Consider the following 14,666-nt stretch of genomic DNA (forward strand, 5'->3'; position numbering starts at 1 on the left):
AGAATTTAATTAATGCGGGTTGTTCAGAATACGTTTTTTTGCAACCCTAGAAGAGATTATTAATTAAGTCTGATTATTATTTAAAGTTATATAAAGGCTTCAATAACCTTTTCAACTACTAACAAGGCCCTCTCAAATCTCACAAATCCAAACCTACAAACCTACTGCTGATACATGAGATGAGCTGAACACGAGTGACTTAAACGTTGCCACCCTGAAGCTGTGATCTCTTGTTGCCCCGTTTACCCTCTTTGTAAACCCAGGACCAAACAGGAAGTGCGTACCCAGTTCATCTGCGTGTTCTGGAACTCCAGGCAAAAGTAATCGCTCTCCATAATGTTCCCTCTTTGGAAGACCTCCATCAGCAGCGTCTCCCCCAGAGACTTGGGCTGGAAGGAAATAGATAGAATATTAATGATTTAAAATACCTGTTTTTTGAGGAACATTTGTGCAAGAAAAGGTTATTGTGACACAGAAAGAAACCACACATTTACAAAGGTGGACAAAGTACTGACACTACTACTACGTACTACTTATGTAACTTAATTTAAAGTACTTAACTTTTCTTCTACTACAATTAATCTTTTTTTTTAAAACAAATTTCGTGATTTACAACTGCTTCAGAGCAAAGTTCCTGAATAACACAATACAATTTGGCACAAAAACAATTAGCTAAATAAACCAAAAAACTTTATATTTCAATGAGCTTTTTGGATTATAAATTGAATAAAAGGCTTAATTTTCCTTTTAAAAATGGTGATGATTGCTATGATTATATCGTGACCTGAACAATCTCGACATCCTTAGACTTATTGGGACATGATTTAGACACTTCAAATGTGATTTCACACTTCTGAACAGGGTGTCGGTGTGATCCCTCATTCGTCCAGGACACTTCTGAACAGGGTATTAAAGTCTCTCAAGACAAGATGTTCACTGCATGTTTTTGCTCTTGCATCTGTGAACAATCCTACTGAATAACCGAATTGTGCGTTTTACACCCGCACATGTTCCATCTGTCAATCCAAATAGTTTCCACGTATGGGGCAGTCCTGTGCTCGCCAAAAAAACGTGTCCCACCAAATAGCAGAATGAGCCAAAAAACATAAGAAAAGGTCTGCTGCTCCGGACTTGTCCCATGTAGGGTTTGTTTCAGTAAATGGACAGCTAATTACTATGTACCAAGAGCTGACTGCAATTGAGGTTTGGACTCCGGGCCTGTGACTTTGGGAGAAAATTACAGCCCCGGACATCTGGTTGTAATGTGCCATAGTATTTTTAAAAGCCGTATGAAAAGAACTGCTTCAAAATGGTGTGAAAGAATTCAAAAAGGCAACAATGACTTTGGTACAATGTAGGTGAGCTGTACCCGCACGTAACCAGAGAGCGGAGTTTACTGCAAATATGATTCAAGTTTTAATGGGTAAAATGTATATGTTTGACTTTGAATGCCGCTACTAATAACAATGAACAACTATGACCAATTGAATTCATTATTATCAATGTCTAAGAATAAGTTTTAATAATTATAAAAATACAAATGCATTTATCATTTATTTATTCGGGGGAAAACCAATGAGAGAAACTTTTTTTCATGCATACTCCATGATGTATCAAATAGAATAACCAAATAAAAAACATAATTCAATAAAACTATCTATACAATTAACAAATACCTAAAAACACACTTGCACATACACCATTGGATATAAATCATACAAAGCAAGAGCACTGGCACTGTGGTTTAATTTAATTGAAATAGTCTGTTTTGTTTCAAGCTTTTTTTTCGCACTTCAAAATAAGAATGTCCCGAGATCTCAATTGATGACTACATGATCTAATATTCAACAAGCGTGTTAAATAATCAGGCAAAATGTCAACAAGAGCATTATAAACAAAGAAAACGCTGTGCTGTTCCATCCTTTTATCCAATGAGCATGATTGAAGAGAGTTCTGTATACTTCTCCTGTAATGAACCTCAGAGCTGAACCTCAGAGCTGAACCTCAGAGCTGAACCTCAGAGCTGAACCTCAGAGCTGAACCTCAGAGCTGAACCTCAGAGCTGAACCTCAGAGCTGAACCTCAGAGCTGAACCTCAGAGCTGAACCTCAGAGCTGAACCTCAGAGGAAAACATGTTTCATTTCTAAAGAAGAATGACAATCTGGCTTTAAGATTATTGGACAAATGAACAAAAACAGCAGCACATTCTTCATGATTGTCCAATGCAATATCACCTTTGGGAGCAGCTGTGATAGTATTATGCCCTGGTCCAAACCCGGACTGATATTTAAAATGTAATATTTGGTTAAGAAAGCACACACTTGGTTATTTACAGTATTATTTTCTCCAAGAGTTTTGCTAGGTAGGATAGTTTTTGGATTGGCCGGAAATTATTCAAATCATTTTTCTGACCTCCTTCATGCAAGGGAGAACAAAAGCAGCTTTCCATAGTAGAAGAATACTTTCAGTTTGAAATGTGAGATTAAAAACACTGTTAGTGGAGCTGAGAACAAAAGCACCCTGTCAAATGTTCTGGAGTAACAGGTTTTCCAAATAAAGTAAGTGTATTTATGTAAATATTTGAATAAAAGCATGAAGTTACGTTCTCACTGCTGACACAACAACCATAACTGTGAGAATGCGTTTTAAGACTTCTCCATACGGTTTCAGCATCCAGCTGCCAAAGGAAGAAAACATGTGTTAAAACACTTCTCGTCGTCTTTGAACAGAAGCCAAACATACTATTAAAGAGCCACTGCCCAATTTTATTTTTTCCGTCCCATTCCACACTCCAACCACCACCCCCCAAGACAGAACTCTTACTGTTACTATAGGCTTCCTGCTTTGAGTCAGTTCATCACTATATGCAACCATATTACAACATCAAAACAAACCAGACTATTACATATTCTATAGCTTGTATTTCAGTGTTGATTTGATTTCATTCAGGAAAAATCTCATTGTCGTCTCATGTTGTGTCCTTTTATGAATATAGTGTGCTTCCCTCAGCGGCTCCAGAAATAACTCACCACCGAGTGAGCGGAGCAAATGAAAAAAGTATTATCCACTAATTATAAAGCAACTAATTGGCTGAAAATGTGCTAAATAATATTAAGGCAATATTATCATAAATGGCCATCAGGGATGTAAAAGCGGGTTACAATGTAGGACACTTTAGCTAATGGGATTACGTTGAATATATTATATTAACATTGCAATCAGATGATTACATTAAAATGTATATGAAGTAGATAATAAACTCATTAGCGTGTCTTTGAGGAATTGGAAAAAAGTGTGTAAAGTTGACAGAGAAATGAAGCAGTCAAGTGTGGATTACAGCCAAGTGTTTACCTTTTTGTCGCCTGCTCCAAAACTGGCAAACATGGAGCGTTTACTGTGTCTAATTCTCCTCCCTCTGGTTACTCATTATCCCACTTGAGGAATGCAAAAGTCCATTCACACTACTCCAGTCTCAAGTATCCCCCAGTCTGACGCTTCTGTGGTTGGACTTTATCTCTGAAGATCTGACGACATTAAACGGCACGCCACAGTCACAGAGAGAGGCGTCTGGAAATCACCCACGCTTTTGTCAAATCCACAATGGAACGACTGTAAGAGTAGCTTATCATTCAGCACTTTCAACTTTTACAGCGGAGTTCAGACTGCAATATACGTTCAAAGTCAAGAGCATCATCACTTCAAAAGGCTAAAAGTTTAAAAAAAAAAAGAAGCACATATGGGTAATATTTTAGAGTAGGAACAATCATAGTTTCACATTAGATTCTGATCAAAGGTTCCTACATATTTTATCGTTTTGAATAGTGAATCCACTAAAACACATTGTAAATCTTATATATATCTGACATGCTGATAAGTTTTGGGCTGTAGTTGTGTAAAGAAACTCTTGGTTGACTGAAGACATGCCCCGTACATAAAATAAATTCACTAAAAGAGGGCACATGGTGGGGCTGGCAAAAGCTGTCCAAATGATTAGGATCTCACAGAGAAGTACTAGTACACAACCTCTTCAGAAGGGAAAAGGCAGCGTAAACTCACTCCCAAAACTCTAGCCAATTAACTTAACTGTTGTTGTACTTATACATTTTTATAATCCAATAAAAAAAAAAAAACTGTCAACTAATAAAACAATTAGTTGACCAAGTGTCAATTGACCAATGAATGGACTAAAAGATTACAGCCTTAACATTATGAGGCAGGATCATCTTAAAGAGTTAATATGAATAATCATAGTTTAGGTTCATGTGGAGTAGAGGTGAAATATGGAACATGGGTGTGTAGAGACAGATTAATGAAAAGGCAGCAAATACTATTGATCCAGTTTAGGTTTACACATTACAGCAGCTGTACAGGCCATACTTTCAGAACCACTCATTAAAAGAAGTCCTGACAATCTGGAGCTGTTTTTAACTTCACATTTTATGACTGTGAAAATGACACAAAACTGTGTCTCTAAGCAACACAACCACAAAACAATGTAACACACCTAGAGCAAATAATAACATTTAGTGGACAATGTCAAAGTTCAATATCAGTGTCTCTCATATCAGCTTCATCATTTAAACTTGCATTTCTTTCTCTTCGTTTCTCTTTGCAAATCTATTGCGTGGCCTACAAGTTACAGTCAAGTGAAGTGAGTCACCTTTTACTTTCGTTAAATAATGCAAAATAAATAATGCCACATGTAAGAATGTCACAATATCAAATTTGAGTGATTATTGTGAGAAAATCATCAAAAATGTAACATTTTTCACAATTATTTAGACAGCAGTGAATACTTGAATTTTCTTTCATGCTCGTTGTCAAACATGATATTGTTCCTCAAGTTTAGGACCAGCTTTACAAAACTGAACTTTCCAGATAGTTAGCCAGATAAAAAGATTTTAAAAAAAGAGTCTTGTTTTGTTCTCAATATACAGCCCAAAAATAAACATTTTGCTTTTAAAATTCTCACAATTATTATTTTTCATAATAATTGTGAGAATAATTATTATAATCACGACTATCAACTGACCTAATCGTCTTGACAACCCTAGCCATATCTGCCCACACGTTTGACCATAATGATATTAGCACTGACTGATATTGTCAAGCTCTAATTTAAAATAAAATATGATTTCTTCTAAAACGTTTGTCACCAGTTCCATTTCACAAAGGATTTGACCCGGTTCATAGTCACACCCGACTCATGGTTCAGACTGGTTGGTGGCACAGCTGAGGCGGGTCACTGGGTCAGCAAATCAAGCCCAAAGATGGCAGGGATTATGGCACAAACAGATGTTTCCCTTACGGCCTGTGGCGTCACCAGAGATGCGGGCACAACCAGAGCAGACAAACTCAAAGAATACTGTTGGATCTGTTTTTTACAGCTGGCATATTTATCACTCAATGCCACATGAATCAGAATCAGAAAAAAGTTTATTGCCATTGTCAGTAAACACAATTCACAGGCTAGGAACTTCTGATTCTGTGCAACATAAAACAATGAACAAGAATGAGGCAAAATAAATCAAATAAGGCATGCATTAAAGAAAAACTATTTCAATTTACTGCAAGATAAAAAATAGACAGTTTACAGTTAAATTTGAAACGCAATTCAATAATGATTTGTGCATGCAGATTTCATTAATTTCAACCTAGACTGATACAAGGAGGATGTAAACTACACACAAAAACACTCATATGTCGCTTATCTGTGAAAACTGTATGTATTATGAACAGTAATGTGTCCCTGGCCTCAATCAGGAACGAGAACTGACGTAAAACATACTCAAAGCGAATCATTTGTGTTTTTGAGGGTACGAAGTGGCCAAATAAAAGATACGATTTGAAAAGTTGTACAAAAAAAGCACACACGAGGAGGCAGGGCTGATTGCGATAAATGGATCCATCCACATTTGGGAAGTTGACAAAATAAACAGTGTAAAAAGGCAGTTGTTTGAAGGACACAACCATTCAACCTAGTCATTTTCAATCAACTTAAATGAGTTTTTAATCTTTTTACAACAGTGTTTCCTTGTCAATCATTTAATTCACTCAAACTTGTATTTTGATTGATTCAAGAATGTTTGAGCTATCCTGTATTGTTCTGGGACTCCTGTTTTCACCTAACCCCTATCCCTGCCCACATCCTTGTACTTAAATAGAGAATAAAAACTAAAACCTTGTGAATGACAATCTGCTGCTTGTTACAGCGAAATGTCCCTCTGCAGTTTTGACCAGGATGTCATGGACCGACACTGTTACTAAGCCACTTTAGATCAATATTGTGTACAACAATGATCAAAATGTCAAATGATGATCTACATATGTTATAGCTGAATACTAGGTAGCTGGAAAAAAACTGAATTTGTCTCCTTTATGTCACAACTAAAAAAAATACTACATATCCTATTGCAAGTTGTAACATTGACTCTTATTGTCAGAGGGTCATTGTTATTTGGTGTAACTAACATAAAAAGTAATTTGTTGTATTCAATTCTTGCAACTCAACTCTTGCCTGACAGGTTCGGCTAAGATTACCAAACAGCAGGCTGCAGAGACAGGGCAGGACTGGATGCAGGGCTGTGTTGGGGCTTGCATGTGGCCCAGTGGGAAGCTATTGTTTCACTTTTGCCACAGGGAGATTTCCTGTTCAAATGCATATTAACACCACTTTCACAAGTTGGTGAGACTGGCTCTGAATGCAGCGGGTTCTTTGATGGGAGTCTAACTTCAACACTTCTTTTCTGTCCTCGTTTAAGGGGAACACTTGAGGACACTTGGCGAGGGCTTGTTGGCAGAAACACAAAAGCGGTAATCGGGATCAGCTGAGGCACTATGCCTTCTGTTAAGCTCACCTGTGCAACCCACATGCAGCGGAGCACTACATTCTGCAGTGCCAAGGAAATGAATGAGCTCAAACTTTTATGGAGGGAGAAGTTAAACAAAGCTAGTGTTCCAATATTGAAAGAATAGTGGAATTCATTGTATTTATCAGAGTTTCAATTACTGGAATAGTGATTTTGGGGCTTTAATTAGGCTTGATTGACTAGAAATATGACCAATGAAACAGGTAAGGACAAGGGATTGGGAACTTCCAGCTTACAATTAATGTTGACAAGATACAGAAATGTCAAACTCAATCAGATCCTATGGAATTGCCTCGATACCGATTTCAAAACGTTAAATAATGCTCTTTTTACTAGACAATACACTGACCTTTTTCAACATGCGGTCTTATACACAATCATTCTGTTCAGTAAAAGGTCAGATCTTTTTTTATTTGGATAAAATCTTGTTTTTGTATCAATCGGAGCAGCTGAGGCTACAGAAGGCTCTCACCACTGCAGAGTGTGGAGCGAATGAATAATGACTTTATAGAGTGCATCTCTGAGAGGCTTAGAGCGTGCGGTGTAAGTAACGCACCATTAACCTATATTAGCCATTACAGTGACTATTTCTTGAGACAAAAGCTCAACTCAAAGTGGAGGATTATAATAAACTCCAATATACTGCACTTCTTAGTCAAAGTGTTACTGCAGACGGCTTAGCATAGATGCTCAGCACATGGTCCACGCCCCCTGCAGAGAGCTGACAGAGCGTGAGAGAAATAAACAAATGAGCTAGAAGGGCTTAGTGTGAACTGACACTTCTCTGAGAAATGAACAAACATACATTTAGGGACAAGTTAATGTGGTTGAATGTGTTGTGCTGTGAACAAATGCCAAATTTAGCATAGAAAACCTGGAGATACACAACTGTAGCAAAGCCGTTTATTCTTGCATGTTTAATCAAAGTTATGTTATTCATTGAATGGTCTATGACTTTTTCATGCCAAGGAAAATAACTTTGAAAGTACTACATTTCTGTCATCATTATTAATTACATTTCAAGCAGTGTGTTTTTATTCTTTACAAACCAAACAAGCTAATCAAATCTGTCGTGCTAAGGGGCCCGTGGCGTGATTGTTGTAAGCCTGACGCCACTGTTTACTGGACCAGCATTCCTTCCCGTGTGTTCACTGTGATCCTTCTGAGTGAAGCCTGTGGGTCATTAGGCTCATTTGTGTACTGTGAGATAATACTCGCCGAGTGACCGAAATAAAAAAAGAAAGAGTATGTTTAATTTTAGCCCCCATGCATACCCAGACCACTTTCAGCCAATGATTCTGACAGACCAAACAGTTACATGATAAGTCTACTATTAAGCAACACATGGGCTACAAATAAGATGCTTCTGCAAACTGTTGTCGTCAGCATTTCTCCCAATTTTACAACCGTCTCACACCAGTGTCTTAACTTACTTTGCACACCTTATTCTTCTTTAAGTTCTCGCACAAGTACTGTGTCGTTATCGCATTATAACAAATTGTCAAGATCAAAACATGTTTATTTCCCTATAAATAGCTTTCTGAGGGTTTTAAGTTAAATAATCATCGCTCTTTTACTTATAAAAAAAGAAAAGAAAAACTGCCTGCAATGGAAGGCGAAGTGCAAGCATTGCAACATTTCTATAATTGTATGCATTGCCATTTTGATTCAAATTAATTCAACTCTGTGTGTAGATTAACTAAAAGGTGCTGTGCCGGATTTTTACGGCCTTAGGTGTGAAAAACAGAACTAGCTAATTTTAAAGTGTTTATATCTTACAACAACTTTCAGAGGACAGTCCGAGTGTACCGTCAGGGTAAAGCTAACATTAGCGTGCCAACAGTGCACTTAAAGCTTTGCAGAGAATACAACTCTTTAATTAGATGTAGACTGGATACAGGGGTAATATATCTGTGCCGGGGGAAACAAATGAACAAAAGAGTACAGGCCCTTTAAAGCCTGACCTTATTTTGATGAACAGTATTATATTGTATTATGGTAACAGGAAAAAGACACATATGATCAGTTCACCATTTTGCACCTAAAAGCAGTGCAGCAACTACTGTCCTAAAAAGAACATTTGATGAAACCCAACTCGCACAGGTCTAGTTCATCTAGTTACACATCCTCCACAGTGGTCAAATTCCTGGGCCGTACTCTGTGCTCTGGACCCCTCCCCCACTGCTCCACAAACTTTGCCCCGTCTCTCTCAGAACTGCTCTTTTACCACCAGAAGCTCACCCCCCCTTCATCGCAGCCTACTCTCTGTCAACCCCTGCTATTTATGTTCTTGTTTGCCCGACACTATAAGCAAACCCATGCCAGGCGCTCTACTGCAGCTTCACACAGTTCAAGACCGGTGGTTTGGATCCGGGTCAAATTTTGACTTGGGGTTTTTATTCATAAATCGTACTTTGGAGTTGCATTATGTTATTCTTGATCCTGGTTTAGTCCCTGGTTTCATCCAGGCTTTTCCTCCTGGTTTAGTTTCAGTTCAGCAAGTTCCAAGTTTACTTCCCGATTTTGACCTAGTTTATTTTCAGATTTAGTCTTGGTTTTAACCGGATCCAAATCTTGTACAGACAAGAGATTTTATTTAGACTTTGGCCTTATATTTGTTCTTGCTTTAGTCCCGACTTAGATCTTACTTTAGACTTTGGTCCCTGGATTAATAGTGGGTTCTTCCTGTCTAGTTCTTTAGCCCTTGGTTTAGTCCTGGCTCCAACTTTTGGGATCTCTTTCTTTTCTTGTTGTGCTGAAAGTTTTCGGGCATGCACAGAGGGGATAAATGGAGCCTGTGTTGCTCTGGCTCGGTTGCCCTGCCTCCCCTGTCCCGAAACCACAAGGCCTGGCTTTCTCCTGAGCTCCGAGTGGGCAGGGCAAATGGAGCAGAGCCAGAAGAGCAAATAATATCTGCTGTTGACGGTGACCATGCAAGCTACCTGCACATCAAAAGAGCTGTAATACCATTTGTCTGTTGTGGTTCCAAGATAAAAAAAAATGTCACACGGCTATAAATTTTTGGCCTTTGAGAAGCCACACATAAAAGGTTGGGAATAAAATACAAGCTGGGTTCAGTTCTGGTTAGGTAATGGTTTAGTCCTTTAGACCTTGGATTTGAGCGTTGCTTCCTTCTCATTTATCCTAATTTAGCCTCGTTTTTCTTTTTCTTTTGGAGGCTGGGTACAAATGTAGTCCCTGGTCTAGTTATATTTAGTTGTGGTTTACTTTAGTTCCCCTTTAAAGAGTACATTTTCTTTAGGAAAATGAATACAATGTGAACGCGCTAGGCTATCAGCGCATACGTGGAGGACTTTACACAACATTCTGACAGTATTGACTCAAAGCACACACAGGAGGAGGTAGGGCTGATTGAGACAAATGTATCCATGTATTCAGTTATTTAAGCAGCTGAAAACCCTGCAGTGAATGAAGGCAGTTGTTTGAAGGCCACAAATATTCTAATCATTCAACGTGGCAATTTTTGAGCTATTTTGTATTCTCTAGCTGAGGGAGAAAAGAAAACTACAACTAAACAAGTTGAAAAGTTGTCATCATATTGAAGCCGTTGGGCAACGTGGACAAAAACGTAATTAAACAAATATTCCCCATGTTAACATTGGCTGCATTGAAACATACAATATAAAATATCAACTACCGTAGCTAGTTTATGTCCCGTCTTGTCCCTGGTTTAGATCAGTTTTATCTTTGATTTAGTCCTTGTTTTGTGAAGTAGCCTTGTGTCACTTTAGCATAGTGGAGGTCATGATATAAATACAATAGATATCATTTCATAAGTCATCCTGACATTACGGAGTGAAATGAAATATTGAGCCATACAGACGGTGGCCATCTTGTTCGTGTTGTCTGCACGACAACATCGCTGTCAGTTCCTTTATGCAGCTGTATATTCCGGTCTGCCCTCTCCTATGAGCACCGTGTCCACATTTGCTTTGAACCCTCAAGAGTTTAATACATCTGTTGCATTCAAGCGCCACAAATTCAAGCCATCCTCAAGTTTTTTAATACAGATTTACTACTTCGAATTAATCCCTCATCAGGCTTAGACAGAACATATGGCATATAAGATTATAAAATGTCTGTCTCCACTACTGAAATACTATTGTTTTGGCTACAGATATAATAGTAATTAATGGGATTTATCATCCTACAGAATCAAATCAAATTAAAAATAGTTGTAATTTTCTTGTATAAAGTGAGATCAAATGCTTTGAAAGTCTGTCCTAGGTGAAAGGACAGGAAACTCATTCTGATTAAGTGGTTTCCTTATTGCTTCCTATTTGCCTCGTGAACAACTCCAGCAGTTGCTTGTCAAGCAAACAAGGAAAACACAGCACAGAATCAAACAGCTTGCTTAATCTGTGAAAGGGATTGACTGAACTGTAATGTAATCACAACCATTACAGGCAATGTAGTTTTATTTTAGCTAGTCTAGGGTATAACATTTGTGAAACTAGTTGGATTCAATCAGTGCCAAATATACTGCTAGTTTTGTGAAATAACAAAACCAGTCTTCAACGTATTTCAAGACCAAATTTGAAACTATAACATTGATCTTATGATTAAATTGATGTCTGATGTCCACGAAAATATCTTAGACATCAAACAGGTGACTTTCACCAACATTTCACAGCCAGGAACTGTTCCTTCTGTACTCTAATTACATACATTTCTGGGCAATCAAAATGAGCTACATCTTCAAGCAAAAACAAATCACAGCAGAGACACTAAAAAGTGGTTGGATGCGTTGCCCCAAGTTGACGGAATAGCATGCCTTAAAGAGGAAGGGGTTTTGGCATCAAATCCATGTGGCAGCTGTCACCACGCCACACGCAACCAGAACATCCAGCAGCGTATAAACAACAAGAGTTCTTAGACTTTTCATTACAATTACAGTATCATTACTTTCAACAATCTCGGGCAGCCAAAAACTGTTGAATCCAGATGAATAAAAATATGAAATAGGCCATAGAATATGTATAACTGTAAGTAAACAAGACTAAAGCAAGCTACACTGGGACTAAACAAAGACTGATCCAAGATTGATGTGGGTTCAAATTAAACCATTAAACTATGAGTTAGCAAAGATCGTACCAGGGCCAAACTAAACTAGGAATAAAAGAACTGAACCAGGATTGTACCAGAATAGTCCAAGAGTTCATGAACTGGTTTGGTCCCGGTTTGAGTCCAATTTACTTCTGATGTAGACATGATTTGGTCCTTTTTTTGTCCAGGTTTAGTCATGGCTTTGTTGATGTTTAGTAGCTTAGTTTGTTGAGGTTTGGTCATAGTTTAGTTCCAATTATAATGTAATGTTTTTGCAACGCACCTAAAAACTTGACCAATAGACTGGACAAAAACATCAGTGTGAACTTACATCAATGTTGAAAAACTCCTGCGTTTCGTCCAGCCCTTGCACTCGGATCTGCAGTCCTCTCCCTTGGTTGTGGTTCCCGCTGATCATGTTGGCACTGAGGCTCTGACCAGGCTCCAATGTACTGATACCAGCGTTGAACTGGGCTCCGAGTCTGGTGCCAGGAGTGGGAAGGGCCCGGTATGAGCCTTGTATTTCCCCCATGTCTTCTCACTCACAGGGGGCAGTCCACTTCCTCCTCCTCCTCCTTACTCCTGGGGGAAACAAAAGGTAAACCTACTATAATTGATGTGGTAAGCACACAGCTATCATAATACTTTAAGTTAACTATACATAATGAAGGTTTGGGTTTTCCAGGTTTCCACAGAGTTAGTCTGAGATTGTAGAAAAAGGTTCAACTCCAGTCTGAGAGTTGAGGAAAAGTTCATTTATAATATTAGAAGATTTAGCAAAGAACAAAGACATGTTTTCGAGTTAGATTTAAGGTAAAACATTCCAGAAATGCGCACATAACCACGACGTGAGACTGAGAGGTTTGTTACTTTGCATGGGGGCCAAACTGGGTCAGTCGGTGTTCACTTGCAGACAAGTTCCATCTCCAATCAAAGAAAAAAATAAAATAACTCTTGCAACATCGCCTCAAATTAAATTCAGATTACACAGGCAATGCAAAGTCACGAAAAAACTACAGACCAAGACAAACTAACTTCACTTACTCGAAGTTTCCCCTTTACGCACATGTTTACACACCAAAAACAAAGGCAGCAGCTCCGTGCACGTCACATTACAACAACCAAACTTCCAACTTACCAAATAACTGTGAATTAAAGCCAAATGTTGGAGGTAAAATCGAAGAGGACACGACTTCGCTCCATGGTCGTCGTCTCCGGAGTGCGCATTCAGACCGGGCCATGATTGGTCGGAGCAGCCCTCGCGCAGCCCCGCTATTGGTCCAGGCGGGGAATGGGATTGTGGGGCTTGACGAGCTGAAGATTTACCTTCCCTTCACTTTAAATAGCTTTAAAGGCCGAAGAATCAACTGGAGTGAGACGGAAAATATACCGCACTTGGCTTTTTAAAGGGGTCTCGCGACAGCCTTTAAACTACTGCCAAAGAATGCACAATATCGACGTTTTAATCACTAGATGAACTTTATTCTCGAGTGAATAAAGAAGGACAACTGTGGCTTCAGTGTGACGTTCGACCCACGCATAAATACAATGATAAGGCCCATGCATTCTGCCGGATTGCACATTTCATTTGGAACGTGTGGTGCATATCAAGTCAGTCAATTGACCTTTGTCTGGGTTTCAAATGGCCAGACTATTGCAATCACACAGTGTTCTTCATACAGGCCAACTGCTGTATTTTGTAAGCACAATGCATAAGTCAGAGGGAGAAAAAAGACATTTGGAAAGGGAATACAGTAAGAGGAGCCATACTCTGTAGTAGAGCTCCCCCTGCTGTTGAAAGTTGTGTAATGTTCATAATCAAATCTTGCATTTGCTTTGGGTTATGTATTTTAGTGGCCTTTATATCTATAGAGTATAGAATATGCATTTTCTTTTGGGAAATTCTATATTTAATTATAAAGAAACACAAATACATGATGGGCCAAGTTTATCAACCATGGACAGTCTATGGCAAGAACACATGCGGTTATTACAACATTGTAACATTCAACAAATTGTTCATACATAAATCCCCTGTTTGACTTTAATATCTATCATGTGTATTTGCATAAACTATGTATGTAGCAGTCTTGAATAAATATATATAGCATACAGAGGAGCCGAGTTGAAAGACAAAGCTCTCAATTTACTGGTTCCTACCCTCAAAAAGGGCAAGATTGCGGATTCAAGCGGTCCAAATGAGTTTCATCCGCCGGGTGGCTGGATGCTCCCTCTAAATAGGGTGACGAGCTCAGTCACACGGGAGGAGCTCGGAATAGAGTCGCTGCTCCTCCACATCAAGAGGAGCCAACTGAGGTGGCTCGGGTAGCTGTTCTGGGTGCCTCCTGGGCATGTCCCACCGGGAAGAGGGAAGTCCGGAACTCCCTACTTAGATTGCTGCCCACGCGACCCGGTCCCGGATAAGCGGAAGAAGATGGATTGAAAAACTATCGAGTGTCATTATAGCTCATTTAATAAGTGATTTGAAAAAATTGTTCCAAATGAGAAATAATGTAATAAATGATTTAGTACATTATCAGAATCAGAAAAAAGTTTATTTCCATTGCCAATTAACAAAATTCACAAAAATAGGTACTTGCTTTGGTGATTCGGTGCAACATACAAGGATGAGCAATAATAAAACAACATATATAACTTCAAAAAGGGCATGCATTAAAAATATATATATATATTTAAATTTACTATTGGATAAAAATAAAATAGGCTCA

At 38.6% G+C, this 14,666-nt stretch overlaps 1 protein-coding gene across 2 annotated transcripts in view; it reads right to left on the minus strand.

Annotated features, from left to right (window-relative positions):
- farp2 (FERM, RhoGEF and pleckstrin domain protein 2) overlaps positions 1 to 13,142 on the minus strand; it is a 34,404-nt gene extending 21,262 nt beyond the window's left edge. Inside the window, exons 1-3 of one of the 2 annotated variants that reach the window (XM_072439428.1) lie at positions 13,076 to 13,142; positions 12,269 to 12,519; positions 285 to 389 (exon numbers count right to left, since the gene is read on the minus strand). In XM_072439428.1, the coding sequence (XP_072295529.1) occupies positions 285 to 389; positions 12,269 to 12,469 (306 nt within the window). In that variant the 5' untranslated portion in view covers positions 12,470 to 12,519; positions 13,076 to 13,142. The remainder of the gene's footprint in view (positions 1 to 284; positions 390 to 12,268; positions 12,520 to 13,075) is intronic. The other variant, XM_072439427.1, reaches the window with a different exon arrangement.
- Between the last annotated feature and the right edge of the window lie 1,524 nt (positions 13,143 to 14,666).

This window comes from Eucyclogobius newberryi, unplaced genomic scaffold, assembly GCF_026437365.1.
Source record: "Eucyclogobius newberryi isolate DKJ021-1_F unplaced genomic scaffold, fEucNew1.0.hap1 SCAF_9, whole genome shotgun sequence".
Taxonomy (NCBI): domain Eukaryota; kingdom Metazoa; phylum Chordata; class Actinopteri; order Gobiiformes; family Gobiidae; genus Eucyclogobius; species Eucyclogobius newberryi.